The sequence below is a fragment of the Eptatretus burgeri genome, chromosome 9 (assembly GCF_056783735.1).
Source record: "Eptatretus burgeri isolate ZD-2024b chromosome 9, Ebu_testis_v1, whole genome shotgun sequence".
In the NCBI taxonomy this organism is placed as follows: domain Eukaryota; kingdom Metazoa; phylum Chordata; class Myxini; order Myxiniformes; family Myxinidae; genus Eptatretus; species Eptatretus burgeri.
In genome coordinates this window covers 65316033-65333677 of record NC_140969.1, presented here as the reverse complement: position 1 = coordinate 65333677, position 17645 = coordinate 65316033, and the positions used below count along the sequence as shown (strand labels likewise).

General features: G+C 42.9%; 2 protein-coding genes across 22 annotated transcripts in view; one reads left to right on the top strand and one right to left on the bottom strand.

Annotated features, from left to right (window-relative positions):
• LOC147020241 (cyclic nucleotide-gated channel beta-3-like) overlaps nucleotides 1-17645 on the bottom strand; it is a 141729-nt gene that overhangs the window by 74159 nt on the left and 49925 nt on the right. Inside the window, exon 4 of one of the 8 annotated variants that reach the window (XM_085895450.1) lies at nucleotides 16244-16350. The exons of 6 other annotated variants lie outside the window; for them this stretch is intronic. The gene's annotated coding sequence lies outside the window, so the exon portion shown is untranslated. Of the gene's footprint in view, nucleotides 1-2828; nucleotides 3022-16243; nucleotides 16351-17645 lie in introns of those variants that run through there. One more of the 8 variants, XM_085895453.1, reaches the window with a different exon arrangement.
• Nucleotides 3822-17645, top strand: part of FCSK (fucose kinase) — an 89494-nt gene continuing 75670 nt past the window's right edge. For 4 of the 14 annotated variants that reach the window (XM_085895446.1, XM_085895436.1, XM_085895443.1 and 1 more), the window contains exon 1: nucleotides 10081-12679. Coding sequence is in view for 2 of the 14 variants with exons in the window: in XM_085895447.1 (XP_085751573.1) it covers nucleotides 3892-4011 (120 nt within the window). In the remaining 12 variants the exon portion in view is untranslated. The other 10 variants (XM_085895439.1, XM_085895442.1, XM_085895434.1 and 7 more) reach the window with 6 other exon arrangements.

Sequence of the window (17645 nt, the reverse complement as noted above, 5' to 3'; positions counted from 1 at the left end):
TTCTCATGTTAAAAAAAAAGTCTATTCGATATTCCTGAGGTAAAAAGGTTCGTTCAATATTCTCAATTCCTTAGATTCTGCCAACTACCCTAATGGCTTTTTCTTGATAAAATCAATTGTTCGTCTTTACATCCTGAATCACACTATACATATATATATATATATATATATATATATATATATATATATATATATATATATATATATATATATATATATATATATATATATATAGTTGTAGATTTCTGCCCGCCAGCGTGCGGACGACCGCTTCTCGCCAATGGTGGCCGCTTTCTCCCACCGAACGGACAATCTAGTCACAGCCTTCCGGATAAAACGCCGGAATCCCGCTACGGGTGTGTTTTGAGCACACCACAGCTTAATCAACACTCTACCCGCGCTACAGGGTCAATCGCCGGATTGTTGATATACCTAATTAATCGCGCGGGCAGACGACCGAGAGACTGTACCTCAATGGGGCCCGCTTGAAACGAGCCGCTTAAGCAGCTTGCTTCGTTTTGGGATAACCGAGCGGGGTATTATCGCGAGGCCCCATTGGACCCGATTTTATTATCGGCTATTTAAAAACCAACTATTATTACGAATGCAATACGGCGGTTCAATGGAGGGAAAGGACGCAACGAACAGATTTACATTCACACAAGGACATTTCTTATAATAAAGCACGTATGCAGGCATGCGCGTATGCAATTAAACAAGGCAAAACACGTATGCAATTTATAAAAGGCCAACACGCATGACAGGAGAACTATAACCGTTCTACACAATCACTTAACAGTTTTTACTACTTCGTGGACGGGCCCACGGACACACGTACGCACACACACATACCCAAGAAATGGTGGCGGAGGCCTTTAATAACGGGCTCCAGCTCGGAGGACAGGTGAGCTGAAACCCAGGACCTATCTCGAACCTCTCCACCTCATGTGGTCTTCAAGTTGTTCGGACCCGGGCTCCAGCGAGAGCGAGCTGGACCCAATCGCCGTGAGCCGCGATCCTTCTCGAGCTCCAGCGAATCCTCCTGCGCTTCTCAACACGTGCTGGTGAGATGAGGCGCCGATCCTTCCCGTCGATGCGCCGCTTCCCCGAGGAACCACCTCCAAGATGAGGCCGATGAGTCGCACCAAGCCGGGAACCAAATGGAGAACAAAGAGCTCCACGAACCAAAAAGAGCTAGCCGAGCAACCAGCTCAACTCTCTTCCGATGAACAAAAGCAGCCGACTCTCTTTGACGAACCAAGCCAGAGAAGCCACCACCAGCAGCTCGAGCCGAGCAACTGGCTCAACTCTCTTCCAAACAAAGCAGCTCTCCAAAAAAGTCTCCACCCGAGCCAAGCCATGGCTGAAGCTCTACTGAACAACCTCACCCCTAACCCGAGCCAAGCAGAAGCCGAAGCTCTACTGAACAAGCCAGCCTTAACAAAGAAAGGATCTCATCTTTATCCTTCTCCGTCCCCCCCCCCTCGTGCCCGGCGTGACTCATGCCCTCGTGATCCATCCCCCGCTCAACCACGGGTGGGAGGGAGTTGTTGACGTCATGAATCACGGGACGGGAGGGCTCTTCTTCCTCTTCGCAGAAGAGGGGGAGGGGCGTCTCCATTGTGTTATGATCGCTCACTAACTATTAAATTGAATTGCGCAGCGCACTTAATCGATTTCTGCCTATTAAACAATGGAAGGTGAACTATCTCGGGAACAAGCACTTATTGGCATAACTGACTAAAGGAACCTGAATGTTACGTGCAATCGAATTCAAAATTCGTAACAATATATATATATATATATATATATATATATATATATATATATATATATATATATATATATATATATATATATATATATATATATCAATGTACATATATAGCCTATTCTATACCCTCCAGTCAGTATTTGTCTTCTTTCGGCTGCTCCTGTTAGGGGTCGCCACAGCGGATCATCCGTATGATCCGCCTAGAGATTTGGCACATGTTTTACGCCGGATGCCCTTCCTGACGCAACCCTGGTCGCCTCTTACGACACAGGGATATGGTACACCTATTTTAACCGGGGTATACACCAGTTCAGTATACTGGTACTCACTTCGCCGACCTCGGAAGGATGACAGGCTGAGTCAACCCCCTGGTGTATTAATTCAGTGGCCCAACGGGGCTTGAACTCAGGACCTTTTGGATCCCAAGCCGCTGCCCTAACCACTGCACCAACACCAGGCTCTGAATCATTAGAAATATATATATATTCTATACCCTCCAGTCAGTATTTGTCTTTACATCCTGAATCATACTATACACACACACACACACATATATATATATATATATATATATATATATATATATATATATATATATATATATATATATATATATATTATATATATTCTATACCCTCCAGTCAGTATTTGTCTTTACATCCTGAATCATACTATACACACACACACACACATATATATATATATATATATATATATATATATATATATATATATATATATATTCTATACCCTCCAGTCAGTATATGTCTTTCAAACATCTGCTGTTAATCTATTGTATTACCCTCGATATCTGTCTCGATCGTCTGGACAAACAGAACTTGAAAAATAATTTCCTCATAAATAATAACTCAATGTTTACATTACACAAATCGATGGGCAACAAACGAGAGCATTTTTAAATATGGCAAAAAGCACTTGCTTATTAAAGTCGGAAAATAAACATACCTTCTACTATAGTTATAATACAAGTATTGTGTGTGTTTATATATATATATATATCTTAAAGGTAGGTTGTGATGCGCCATACTCTCACCTGACCAAGGCCTTCAGCCTCAATCCGTTACCAGGGAGACGAGGTCCTTTGTTGCCATGACATCAAGCAGCGCTCACGTGGCATCGGTTCTCAAATCAGCGCTCGGAATTACACACGGACCACGGTGGTCGTGGTTGGAGCAATAACATTGTGGTTTATAATGAACAACTGAATAACTTTTAAAACCTGTGGGTTTTTCTTTGCGAAATTTGCTGCATTATGATTGGTTTCGAGACCAAACAGGATTAAGACGATATATATTTTAAACTTGAAACCACCACTTGTTCAAGAAATGTAAATTCACACCACAATTAAGCCATATGTATGTATTTGTTTGTTTCTTTACTTCCGCTGTTAAATCGTCATCGCGATTTTATGATTGTGGTGTATTCAATGCTTATTGCCAGTCGTGCTGGGTGTTACCTTCTGAGGAAGGCTAAAACAGGGCTCACTTGGATTTGATCGCAGGCACAATTCAACATTGCTATGTTGGTGTGGTGTGGGTTTGGCACGTAAAAAATCAGAATATGTCACACGAATCACTCCATCGTTTGGAGGATCCGTAAAGCCGGATGTTTCGTATGAGGTCGTGGAAACATAAAGTTGACCCTGATTTTTATCATTAAACTCGGTTTGTTTTTTTCTTTGTCAATAAAAGCAATACGTAATAAACAAAAAAAAAAGAGATTGACTTAATGTAATAAATCGTACCGCTAAATGGCATCTTTATTATTGAACCGTTTCTGACTGGAAAGATTACGTGGGTGCAAATTTGTCGCCACCAAGCGCCATCTTTGGAGGCCCACTCGAAGCGGATATATTTCGACTCGCGTGATAAATTCGAGGAAGAACTTGAATATTGAATGTTAATTTTTCAGTCGAACGTCAGTGTTGATGGGAACACTTTCTCACATAAACATAACGCAACCCGGACCGCGGTGAATCATCGATCATTCAATGGGCTTAGCAATATGGCGGTATGTGCGGAGAGAAGGGGCAATGGCGACATGATGGTGCGTGGAACATCAATCGCCATAATCATTCCAATCTTATATACAGTTCAATGGTCTTTGCCATTGAGCATAAATTATTTTATAAACAAGTTTGCATGGATGTTGCAACATTAACAACAACAATAACAACAACTGTATTTCCGCATGGAAGGAACGACCACGCACGGAAGGTATGTTATATCCATATTAAAGTCGATATAAAGGGTTGTTTTCTGTGTGTGGTAATTCGGGGGCGGCGTAACTGCTGTTTTTCATGTTTATTGGTGGCAATACAGGACAGTCGTTGTGTGCAGTCGTCATTTGAGCATCATGGTCTTGTATTATGCCATTTGAGATTCGATTAAAATAGAATGTGGAAGCCGGTATGTAAATTTATGATCTGTAAAGTCGATAGGATTTGTCAAGTTAATTGAATTAGACGTTAAATATTCTGTAGGAAACTATTGTAGTTTATGTAGAGCGTTGTAGATCTAACGATGTCGAGTAAATCTGCGTTTTTCTGATCGAAGTTTTAATTTTAAAGATGGAAATTATTATTTTGCGTTGTTAGATGTGATTTCAAAAGAGTAAGTTTTTTTTTTTCTTTTCTTTTCTTTTCTTTTCTTTTCTACCTGCATCATTTTCATCGGGTGACTTCCGGGTAGCGACGGTCGCCGCCATTTTAGCGCGGTGAAAACAACTCTTTAGTAACGATTTGAATGCCTCTGCTGGCTGTGGTAGTGTTCATATCTTTTGTTGAGTCCGCCAAAATGTCAATCAATTACCTGGAAAATATTAGTAACGATTTTAAACATCATTACAGGGTGAAACTGGATGTGAAGGATGGCGGAGAGGGGTGCTTCCAAGTACTTCCGGTATTTCGGTATCACCTCTGGTTCTGAGTACTTGTATTTTGGTATTGATCGGTAAGGTCCTTATTTTCACTCTTGGGGATCCCCAGGGGATGAGAGTATATGGAGGGGGTACCGGGTGAGGATGATTGGGCGCCCTCGTCAAGAAGTGTTAGAACTTCTCGAGTGTCGGCCATGAAGAGGGGCAGGTCCGGTGATGGAAGTAGTGAAGAGTTGGAGGTGCAGGAAGGGGTGAAGGATAAAGAGGAGCCGGGGGATAAATTCCCAATTATAATTTCGGCTGTGGAAGGGTCCAAGTCGTTAATTTTCAATAACCCTATAAAATTGGCTACCGTAATTGGAAAATAATTTGGTGACGTACATTGTGCAAGGAAACTTCGATCGGGTGACCTTCTGATCCAGTGCAAATCGGTGGCCCAGCGGGAAAAAATTCTGAGAGTCTCTCTTTTTGGGGATATTCGAATATCTGTTCACATCCCCAGGTCTTTAAGGGAATGCTGGGGAGTAATTTACGGGATTGACCTGACCATTGATATGGAGGTGATCAAGAGGCATTTGGCTGACATGGGAGTAGGGGATGCTCGTCGTCTTACGTCGGTGAGGGATGATGTGAAGGTCGATACCACATGTGTGGTGTTGTCCTTCTCCATCCCGGTCCTTCCCCCTAAAGTGTTCCTGGGCTACCAAGCCTTTCCTGTTCGGGAGTATATCCCTCCCCCTTTAAGATGTTACAAATGCCAAAGATTCGGTCATACTGCAGCATCCTGTCGGGGTAAACGGTGTTGCAGCAAGTGTAATGAGGATCATGAGTATGAGAGTTGTACGTGCGTTAAGATGTGCTGTGCCAATTGCGGTGGGGAGCACAGTGCAGCCTACAGAGGTTGTCTGGAATTTCAAAGAGCGGCCCAGATCCAGCAAGTGAAAACCACTGGGAAGTTATTGTATGCCGAGGCGGTGCTCAAGGTCCCCAAGGTTGTGTTGCCAATCAAAGAAACGAATAGGATTACTAAAACTCCAGCTCCGGTTAAGATACAAATAGTTTCGGTTGGTTGCCAGACGGAGACAATAGATCAGGATTGCCAAACTGAGGATTCAAGTGCCATGGTGGTTTTGAACATTTCTAAATTGGGGTTCATTGGATTTATTACTGAGGTGGTAAATTGCACAGCTGTTGTGCAATGGAGATCGGAGAAGATTAGCATTATTGCTTCAGCAGCCTGCAAACATCTGAGATGGGATGGTATTTCTACCAAGGATATTAATAAGATATTTAGCAAGACGGACAATAAAAAAGAGAGAGAAACCAGTCCTGATGCCAAACAGTCTCAGGACCCAATGTAATTTATGTTAATAATCCAATGGAATGCTAAAAGTGTCGTGGCGCACGGGTCCGAATTTAAAAAATACGTCTCTGAGTTGTTAACTAAACCGGATGTTATTTGTTTTCAAGAAACATGGCTCAAGGAGCATAATCGATTTCATATGCCGGGGTATACCCTTATTCGTAGGGATAGAGCTCGAGGTAAAGGGGGTGGGTGTGGCATTATGGTGAAATTTGGTGTTCCCTTCACGGAAACGGAAGACATTACGGAGCTGGAGTGTATTCTTATCAAGGTCCATGGCTCAAGGGGGAGGGTTACAATTATAAACTTCTATAATCCTTGCCAACCACTGATGCACAAGAGTCTTCAGGAGGTTTTTGGAAGGTGTGAGGGGGTGGGACTTGTATGTGGCAATTTCAACAGCCATTATATTCTCTGGGGCTTCAAAAACACTGATAGGAAGGGCGATTATTATTGAGGATTTGATCAATGAATTCGACATGGTGATATTAAATGACGGACAGGGAACATGTATAAATTCATCCACAGGGAAGATGTCCCCTCTGGATCTCACTCTTATTTCTTCAATAGAAGCTGCGAGATGCAATTGGGAAGTCCTTGATGACAACCGAGGGAGTGATCACTTTCCTGTGATCACAAATCTCCAATGTGAAAGGGGTTCTGTGGACTCACTCGGTCCGGCTTCTTGGAACTTTTCTAAGGCGAATTGGGGTCAGTTTTCAGATCAATGTGTCAGGGAAGTGAAGGAAGAGATTGGTGTTCACAACATAGATAGCATCAATAAGAATATTGTTCAAATTATGTATAACATTGCTTGGGAAACAATCCCAACCTCAATTCCTTCAGTGGGTAGGAAAATTAAGGTCCCCTGGTGGAATGAGGATTGCAAATTGGCAATCCAGGGAAGATGGGCGGCTCTAAAGAGACTTAGGAAAACCCTCAGGTTGGAGGACGTTATAGAGTACAAGAGGAAAAGGGCGATAGCCCAAAGAACTATAAAACGGGCCAAGTCTGCCTCTTGGAAATCATTTTGTTCATCAGTTAATCCGGATACCCCTCTCAAAACTATATGGGGAAGAGTCAAAAGTATACAGGGAGTTAAGTCGGGAGGGAGATCTTTTCCAGTGATCATTTCTTAGAACATAGCCCTGTGTTGTAATGCAGACAAGGCAGAAGCCGTGGGCCAATTCTTTTCTAGTAGTGAGAATATCATAAAGGATGACGTTTTAGAGGCTCGTTTTCCCCAAGTTGTAAGTCAAACCAGGGTGATCACCAATACAGTTCTGCCTTCAAACCCTTCACTCAATCTTGACTTCACTATTTGGGAACTGAAGCAGGTGATTCGTTCGGTTAAGAATAGCGCCCCATGCCCAGATCGGTTATCGTTCCTTATGTTCAAACACTTGGATGATCGGGTGTTGAGAGTGTTCCTGAGTTTCTTCAATAGGATTTGGGCTTTAGGGAAGCTTCCCGGCAATTGGAAACACGCTATTGTAATTCCTATCCTGAAAGAGGGAAAAGATGGCACTGTCCCATCTTCATATCGCCCGATCTCCCTTATCTCAGTTGTTTGCAAATTAATGGAGAAAATGGTGAATAACCGATTGGTCTTCTTCTTGGAAAAGAACAACCTATTGTATAAAGGCCAGAGCGGTTTTCGAAAGGGACGGTCCGCTATGGATCACATTTCCGCGCTGGCAAATGACGCAAGGAAACCCCTCGGTAATCAGGAGTCTCTTCTGGGATTGTTCCTCTATCCAAAAGGCATACGATTCAGTCTGGAAAAATGGCCTCCTTTATAAACTGAGTAATCTCGGGGTCAATGGCAGAATGCACGAATGGATTGGTGACTTTTTATCGAATAGAACATTTCAGGTGAGGGTTGGCCTGAGCCTCTCCTCTTCGTTTCATTCTGAAAAGGGCATTCCCCAGGGAAGCTGCTTAAGCCCAACACTCTTTAGTATTATAAATGATGTTGCCTCCATCCACAAGCTCCATAGCAAGTTATTCCTGTTTGCTGACGACATTGCTATGTGGATTCGGTGTAAAAATCTTGCGACTTCGAGTAAAAAAAACTCCAGGGCGATATCCGGCTCGTGGAGAAATGGGCCGAAGACTGGGGTTTTAAACTATCAGCTGATAAGTCCGAGTTTGTCATATTTTCCCGTAAGAAGAAAACGGATGATATAGCAATGGTGATTAATGATACTTGCATCCATCCATCTCGAGTGGTGTCCTTCTTAGGAGTCACCTTCGGTCAGGGACTAACCTGGACCCCGCAGCTGAAGGAGCAGATAGGTAAATGTGCCAAAGGCATAAATTTATTTCGTTGTCTCTCTGGAACAGAGTGGGGAGCACATCGTGACAGTCTTCTCATGATATACAAAGCTAAAATTCGTTCCCACCTGGATTACGGATGCCTGGCTTTCGGTGATATGGCCAAGAGCAACCGAAAAAAAAACTTGAGACTGTCCAGTCAAAATCCCTTCGTGTATGTTTAGGTGCTTTTACTAGCACTTCAGTGTCTGCCCTTCTGGTGGAAATAGGTGAGATGCCCTTGTCCCTTCGCTGGGAGATGCTGAGAATGAAATATTGGGCGAGATCCATTTCTTCTGGGGACAGCCATCCTGGCAAATCCTTATTTGAAAATTGTTGGGAATACCTGAAGTTAGACAACAACTCTGCTTCCTTGCCTCTAGGCCTGGCCTGTATCAAGTTGGCCAAGGAAATGAAGCTGGACTACCTTCCAGTCAGCCCCCAACATAAAGTCCCCATTTGGCCCCCCTGGACACTCGAACCCCTAAGTCTCCGCATGGATCTCTGGGGAAAATGGATTCAGTTAATCCTGTGGTAAAGCGCAACCTGGCTATCGAGTTTATAAATACAAGTTGGAGTCAATCTTTGCATATATATGGGGATGGGTCCAAAGAACCCTCTCTAGGAAGGACAGCGGCGGCCATATGTATCCTCGATGTCTGTGTGGTCAGGGCTTTTTGGTTAACCGATCATCTTTCAGTTTTATCGACGGAACTATTTGCAATCATCCTCGCTATGGAATGGATAATAGAGTTCAATCCTCTTCGTGCAGTTATCCTCTCGGACTCACTTTCGGCATTACAGGCGCTGGAATCCTTACAGGGTGGCTGCAGGTATGACTTGGTCCTAGAAGCTTGGCATTTGTATAACATCATGAACTGGAGGGGTCTGGTGGTGGATTTGTGCTGGATCCCTGCTCATGTAATGTGGGCATCGGGGGGAATGAGGCCAGTGACCTTGCGGCAAAGCAGGCCCTCAGAATGGACAATGTCACCCAAATCCCCTTGGGACCTTCAGAAATCATTAGTCTGGTCAAGGACCATATTGTGGGAAAATGGCAATGTCAGTGGGACTCCTGCACAAAGGGGAGATTTTTTCACAAGGTACAGTCAGAGGTGGTTCCGCTTGTTAAGCTCCCCAGGCTCTCCCAGAGGGACCAGGTAGTGCTTTGTAGAATAAGACTCGGGCACTGTCGCTTAGATGCATACCTCCATAGAATTGGATGTCAACCAACGGGGTTCTGTGATGTGTGCAGAAAACCTGAAGATTTAAACCACTTATTTCTAAATTCCCCTCTATGGGGAATCGAGGCAGCGTCTCGTACGGTGTATAAGAGTTATTGGGATAAGGGTGTTGGACCTGCAGGTGATACTGCGGTGGATGAACTGGAAGCACCCTCAACTCTGTAAGGCGGTATTAAAATTCCTGAAGGAATGTGGGAGACCTATTTAAAATGTATCTGCCTTTGAAGTGCTATGGCTGTAGGAGGTTTTGATCAGATTCTGGTGCGTGGCGTGGATAGAGCCTCCTGCTCTGACAGCGCCATTAAACCCTCAACCAAAAAAAAAAAGAAAAAAGAAACTGGATGTGATTGGATTAGAAAAGTGTCCTTATAGGTTTATAAACATCTAGTAGATGTTTGGATTGACGATCCCAAGTCATGGTCACGTGTTGACTATGCTGACGTGTATTCCCACTTGGTAGAGAGACGTGGTGAGTTGTGTTAGTGATATAAAGAGTTCCTGAAATAATTTCCTTCTGCGTAATAGACTATCATCGGTACTGTCATATTGTTACGAATTTGGAAGCCTTGTGCACACAGACAGACAACTGTCCCCGTAGCTTAGTTATTTCGATAAGTATGTGTTTCTAGTTAGAATCCATCCCCAGTGTCTAATGGGAATGAAGTGTACGTGCGCTGCGCAGTTATCTGATGGCTAGGATTTTTACATCACCTTCACCGACAACAGCACCCTTCCACCATTGCACACGTGCATGTCAGCACGTACGTGGGAGGAGTTCATGAGTACCTGACGACCCTCTCGCCCAATCACGGAGATGCGAGCAAGTTTGCCGGCGGTTGGCCAATGGGCGCAGACCGGGCTTCAAGAGAAGCAAAGCCTCTTCGGGGGGTGGGAGGGCAGGGAATCGAGACGCCCTGACACACCCCCCGACCAATCATGGCGAGACGACGGATTTCCCTGGCGAATGAGGTGTGCGGAGGGGTGAGACACGTCCCCCCCGCCCCCAACGCTGGGGAGGAAAGAAATGGACGCAACGGGCGGTCATCGAGTCGGTCTACGCTGGTTCTTCTGGTCTCATCCTGTCGCAGTTCTTCTGGTCTTGCCCTGCCGCTGAGTCTACGCTGGTTCTTCTGGTCTTGCCCTGCCGCTGAGTCTGCGCTGGTTCTTCTGGTCTCGTCCTGCCGCTGAGTCTGCGCTGGTCTCATCTTGCCGCTGGCGCTGGTCTGATCTCATCTCATCTCATCTCGTCACTGGCACTGGTCTCATCTTGCTGCTGGCGCTGGTCTGCGTCTGGCTGCCCTGGTCCATCTTTTGGCGACCGGAGCTCTGGGAAGGGGTGGACCTCCAGCCACGCGCTCGTGGCCAGGTAGCCAGCCGTCTTGACTCCCAGCCAAACTATCCTCCACGATTGGAGAGACGAATAAAGACCATTTGGGTCTGTTTCTCTTGGGTGTGCGTCTGTGTGTGGGCCCGTCTATAAGTAGGAATTAAGTGCTTTTTGCTGTACATGATTGCATTGCTTAGTCGGTTTAACTCTGTTCTTCCGTATTCCTCCCTTCCCACCCCCCCCCCCCAATTGTAAATAAATATCCATTTGTTGAATGTTTCAGCTCCTTTCTGTCCTTTCCTTCATTGGTTTAGCACGGTGCGTGTCGGGAGAATTAAAAAGGCCGTTGCTGCAGTAGTTGTGCATTTCGACCGACGGGAGCTCGGTAACCATCCGCTCGGGTTACACACAGGTCGAGCACGGTTACGGCTCGTCCCGTTCGAGCTCCGTCGAGGGTGTGGATTCCTCGATAGCTCGCCACGTGGGCCTCTCGGTATTTTGAAGTTTGGCAAATAACTCTGTCCCATGTGGCTGAATTATTGACGATTCACGGTCCTGTAAGGGACTCATACCTTTGGAGTTATCCGAGGGTAACGATCTGAATTCCGGGTGTTCGGTGGAGTCGACTCTGCTGCTCCAACTAGCGGTCGTGCTCGCTGCCGATACCCGGCTCCACAACAATATCTCTTATAATGCTTGGGATGTGTTCCAGAGGAATAAGCGCTGTGTTAAAAGAGGTATCAACTGGAAAGGCTAATCATCAAGTTGCAAATTCAGAACATTCATTTCCGCTTGTTTTCTGCACATTTCTTTACTTGGTGGATCCTGGACTCGTTAATTCCATATTGTCTGCCCAGTGATACCGCACACCCTCACCACCTCGACCAGACTTATCCAAAACCTCCACTTTCTGTGTCAAAGACATCACTTTCCTCGACTTGTTTGGACTTTGTTCACCACAAGCAACAGTTTTCCTCTTGGGAGCCATGGTTAAAAATCACTAAGGGTAATAATAACCAAAAAACAAAGGAATTGATTATGATTCCATAGAGCGCAATGTCAATGCGGAGATCGGTACAGTGCAGTTCTGTACGCCTTGCATATCTCAGTTTACGCATCACAAAGTTTTATTTACTTATGTAACTCCAAAATAACATCTGTACATAGTGCTATCTGATTCCCAATGACGTTATCCTGATAGTGTTCAGACTTGATATTTTCTACGCTCTCGGCAACATTTCTCCATCACCACGATGTTATAACGATCTCTTTTAGCCCTATTTTCACACAGTGCTCAATCCTCTGGAACACATCGTGAGCATGATAAGAGATATGATAGTATTGATATTCTATTACACAGAAAGAAGTTATTTCAAGAACTCTTTTATTACTAACATAACGCACCATGGCTCTCTACCAAGTATTAATACACGTTGGCATATTCAGCACATGACCATGACTTGCGATTGTCAATCAAAACATCTGCTAGATCCTCACAAGGACACTTTTCTAATCCAATTGCATCCAATTTCACCCTGTAATGATGTTTAGCATCGTTGTTAAGATTTTCCAGGTAAATGAGCGACATTTGGCAGACGATACAACAAAAATTATGAACAGTATCACAAAAAGCAATGGCGTTCAAATCGTCGTTAAGGAGATGTTTTCCTCGCACTAAAATAGCAGTGACCATCACTAACTGGAAGCAACCCACAGTTGTGTCCACCCATTTAAAGATTTCAGAGAAATGACAACTGGTAAGTATTAAATTAAGCTGTGCGAGAAAACTCTCAAAATTATACTTGGAGATGTGTGATGTATTAAAATCATATTTTATTTAGCAAATGATGGAAGAAAAAAAGAAAACTGTGCCAACAATTCAAACAAGAAGAAGACGTCGTGCAGAGCACGATACTTGCAAAATCCATAAAACAAATTTGACCTCAAAAATAATTGATGGTTGAATTCAACGACCAAATATGCAACTCCTCTTCAAATTTCAAGTGAATCTGATGAAAATTGACAATTTTAGCAATTCGGCCTATGTTGACCTCTTGGCCTATGTGGACAAAAATAATTGGCTGGTTGAATTCAGTGACCCGAAATAGATATCCTCTTCAAATTTCAAGTCAATCAGATGAAAATTGAGGATTTTAGAAATACCACCATAGTTGTTGACCTTGGGCCTGTGTTGACCTTTTGGTCCATGTTGACCTCAGAAATAATTGGCTAGTTGAATTCAGTGACTTGAAATATAAACCCTCTTCAAATTTCAAGTCAATCGGATGACAATTAAGGATTTTAGAAATCACACCTAAGATGTTGACCTTTTTGACCTTTTGACTTAAAAAAAAATAATAGGCTTCTTCCTTTTGAAAAACTCTGTCATGTGGTGAAGCTTCGTGAAGATTGGTTTAAAATTGTGACCTGTAGGCGATAAACAGACAGACAGAATAACAAAATCGACTAACCAATAGACTTGAAAAATCTTCGATTTTGCAAGTAATGACACTTTCTTTCTGTTCATGCTAATATGAACTGGGGGAGCATTGTGGGGAACATTCTGTTTACTGTGCCATAAAAAAAAAACGAACATGTAGAATAGTGACTTTCAAAGTGACGTAATCCGCCCTAGAATTCTCGGCGTGCGTGTGCGCTCTTGGGAACATTTCTCCATCAGCACGATGTTATAACGATCTCTTTTAGTCCTATTTCAGGAGATGAGGTGTTCAGAGCATCATGAAGTATATCGTGTGTGGGAGGATGAGGATTGTTACCTAAAATGGCTGACAAAGCTTCTAAAAGAAGACCCGAGAGAAAGGGCTGTGCCTCTGCACAACAAAAAATTTGTGGAACTTTCTCAGCTCACCAAATGCGCAGCTACTCGTACTGCAAACTCCCGACTATGTAGGCCCATGTAAATGTGTATCTGGATTTGGTGCTTCTGAACACCGATGGAAGGACATATCTTTGGCCTGTGAATGGACAGGCTCCAGCGTAATTTTAAAATGATGATACATTTACTATTAATCATGCTGGGTGGGAGGAGGGCAGCTGGGTGGGAGAATCATGCAGTGGATATAACACACAACTGCAGTAGCTGTTTGTTATATCCACTGCGGCCACTCACTTGTATTGACAGGAAACTCACTGACACTTCTCGAATCATACCGTGATAAAACCAATAAACACCAGCTCTCTGGGGGAGCAATTGTGCCTGTGCAAGATTACACGGCATGCCTTTGTCTTCTATCATGTGCCCCTTTGTGAGCGGGAGTGTGGCTCCACGGGCTTTTTGTTTTGCGGATATTTTCATTTACTTACAGTTGTGTCGTTTTTTTCTGGAATGTTGGCTTCGAGATACAGCAAGTATGCAAAAATTTCAAATTTATAGCCCACCGAGAAAGTAATAATAGTAATATAGTTTCCCTTCAAGGAATGTCAACACAGGCAAGGAACGTCACACAGGAGGAGGCCATTCGGCCTATCAAAGCCTGCACTATGATTGCTAACTATTCATTGTCCATGCTCTATCCTTTTAAATGCTGAGTACTTATTCAATGTCATTTTTAAGGACACTTTGTCAAAGTACTGTGCCTCTCATTGTATGTGCATCCCATATACGAGGTGTGTTCATAAAGTATCCAGCCTTAATTTTTCGTGCGTAAAAAAATGAAGCTCAGGAGGCGTGGTTTGGTGCACGTATGTAGGCGATCCTAATTCGTATGCGTGAATATTTTCCCGCCTGCAGAAGCTGTCAGTCGCCGACAGACCGCCGATGAGTGAGGAAGTGTAAGTGAGTACCGTCGGATTTTCGTTTTTGACAAAATGACGGATCACTGTGGTCTCATCGTCAGTGATCACTGTGTTGAAGAAGTTGGGATCGCTGTTCACAGTCTCCAGCATGTCCTGTGCGATTTCCAAACGGAGTTGCTTCTGCTCGATCGTCAGCAGCTTTGGCACGAACTTCGCTGAGATTGTCCTTAAGCCCAAATCCTCAGTCACAATGGAATGAACGGATCCAATGCTGACGCCTGCCTCGTCTGCAAGTTCTCTGATCGTGATTCGACGATCCTGCATCAGCAGGGTCCTCACTTGGTCAATGACGATCTCATTTCGGGATGTTGAGGGCCTACCAGAACGTGCTTCACATTCCACTGATGTGTGACCATCTTTGAAGCGGTTGTACCACTCTTTTTTTCTGTGTGGTGCCCATTGCTTCGTTCCCGAAGGCCTGTTGAATCTTTCGGATCGTTTCCACTTGGGAATCGCCAAGCTTTACACAACATTTGATGCAGTAGCGTTGTTCAAGTTTTTCCGTCATTTTGTCAAAAACGAAAATCCGACGGCGCTCACTTACACTTCCTCACTCATCGACGGTCTGTCGGCGACTGACAGCTTCTGCAGGCGGGAAATATATTCACGCATACGAATTAGGATCGCCTACATACGTGCACCAAACCACGCCTCCCTAGCTTCATTTGTTTACACACGAAAAATTAAGGTTGGATCTTTTTGAACACACCTCGTATATGACAATAAACTCATTATCATTAAACAATTGCAGGAGTGAGTCTGTGGTTAGAAATAGCTTTATATTGTATATTACATGAATTGTAATAATTTTTTATTGCTTGAAGAAAATTGCAACCGAAAAGTTGCGAATGAAGTTTCAATGTCTGTCAGAAATTTCAAATTTATCTCCTACATCATCGATTGTTTTTGTGTTCGTTAATGTTTTAATTCCCACACAAATTGATGAGTCTCTCTCTCTCTCTCCTTGACAAGAATAATCCGTTTGCTACATTGCACTTCATTTAACTACCATTGACATTCCAATCTGTTATTGTTCTACAAGATCAGGTATAAGAAAATAAATAATAAAAATGGCCCAATCTCCGATGATGCGTGGCTGGCTTTGCCTTTTCCAAAACCTCATGTTGTTTGTTGCTCTGTTTATTTAAATATGTTCGATTGCATTACTGAGACCTGTTATAGTATCACTTTCTTTGCCTGGTGAAAAAAATTACACTTTGTCTTCTGGATTTTTTTTTCTGATTGCAATGAAAGAGTTTTAAAATATTACTTTCTCATCTTTTTAATCGCTTTTAATCCCCTTTTAAAATTAAATTTGGTTTTAGAAAAACAAACAACCAAGAGTTGATGAGAGGTTATGAAGGTAAATACGAATGCTGACCTTACATACCTTGCTCCTTGCTATATTTTTTCACTGACTGACTGATTGGTCAAAACATGCGTTGGTAACTTGTGTTGTGCTTGATATTTTCTTTCAAACTTCCAACATCACTCTTCTTTCATACCTTCTCGTTACGTCGGTCCAATGTCCAGATTACTCCCTCCGCCACCTTCCCATGTTGTTAGAAACTCCATTTTGATCTTTCATGACCTGAACTTTGTATATGATGTCCTGCAAAAGTACCCCCTCCCCCAAAGTTTTCACATTATGATGCTACCTGAGTTTATTTGATGATGCTTTCAAAACAAACTTAATATATAAAGTCTTCACAAAGTACTCCAAAATGATAAACTAAAAAAAAATCAGATAAAATGTGATTAAGTTAGATTAACAGAGAAAATCAGATGATTCTCAGTTGCATAAGTATTCAAACCCTTTACCTAATTAACCCTAAACCACTTCAGGAGCAAATTATTTGTTTGAAATGTTATAAAATAAATGTAATAGGTTTCACCTGTATGTAATCAGTGGTTTAACTTGAAAATTAAACTCCCCCACATATCTAAGGAGTTTTAAGATGCAACTCACTTGGTTAATGAACAAGGCAAACATGAAGACCAAGGAGCTTTCCAAAGAAGTCAGACATAAAGTGGTGGAGAAGCACTGTTCAGGAGAGGGTTATAAGAAGATTTCAGTATCACTCATTATCCCTTTGAGTACGGTGAAATCCATCATTACCTTCGCACACTTTGTTGCGAAGGTTATGTTTTGATCACTGTGTATTTATTTATTTATTTGTGAATATGTGTGTTTGTTTGTTTGTTATTCCTATAACTCCAAAGTATTGAACTGAATCGCAGCAAATTTGGTGGGATGATTGGTTATTATCCGAGGACCATTTTATTAGATTTTGGGAGCGATCGGGTCAAAGGTCAAGGTCATGAAAAGGTCAAAATCGTCTTTTTACCATAGCGCGGTCAATTTGTATCCAATTTGCATGCAACTAATGCCAAAATGTTCAGAATTCAATGCCCCATCTTGTGATATGTGACATGACACAATGACGTAATAACCCTTATTGGCGGTTGGGAGTCAAAGGTCAGGGGGGTCACGACATTGCAAAATGTGCGGTTTTAGTCATAACACGGTCAATTCTTATCCGATTTGCATGAAACTAACACCAAAATGTTGACTTCTGTTCCCCACACTCTAATACCAATTACAAAATTAAGAGTAGAAAAGTCAAGGTCGAGGTCATGAAAAGGTCAAAATTGTTATTTTGCCATAGTGCGGTCGATTTTTATCCAATTTGCATGCAACCAATGCCAAAATGTTGTGAATTCAATGCCCAATCTTGTGATATACAATATGACACAATGACCGCATTACCTTTGTTAGCGGTTTGGGTCAAAGGTCAGGGGGGTCAACGACGTTTATTATCATGACGCGGTCAATTCTTATACAATTTGCATGTAAGTTGATTCAAAATGTTTAGAATTCAATTCCCTATCCTGTGATGTGTAATA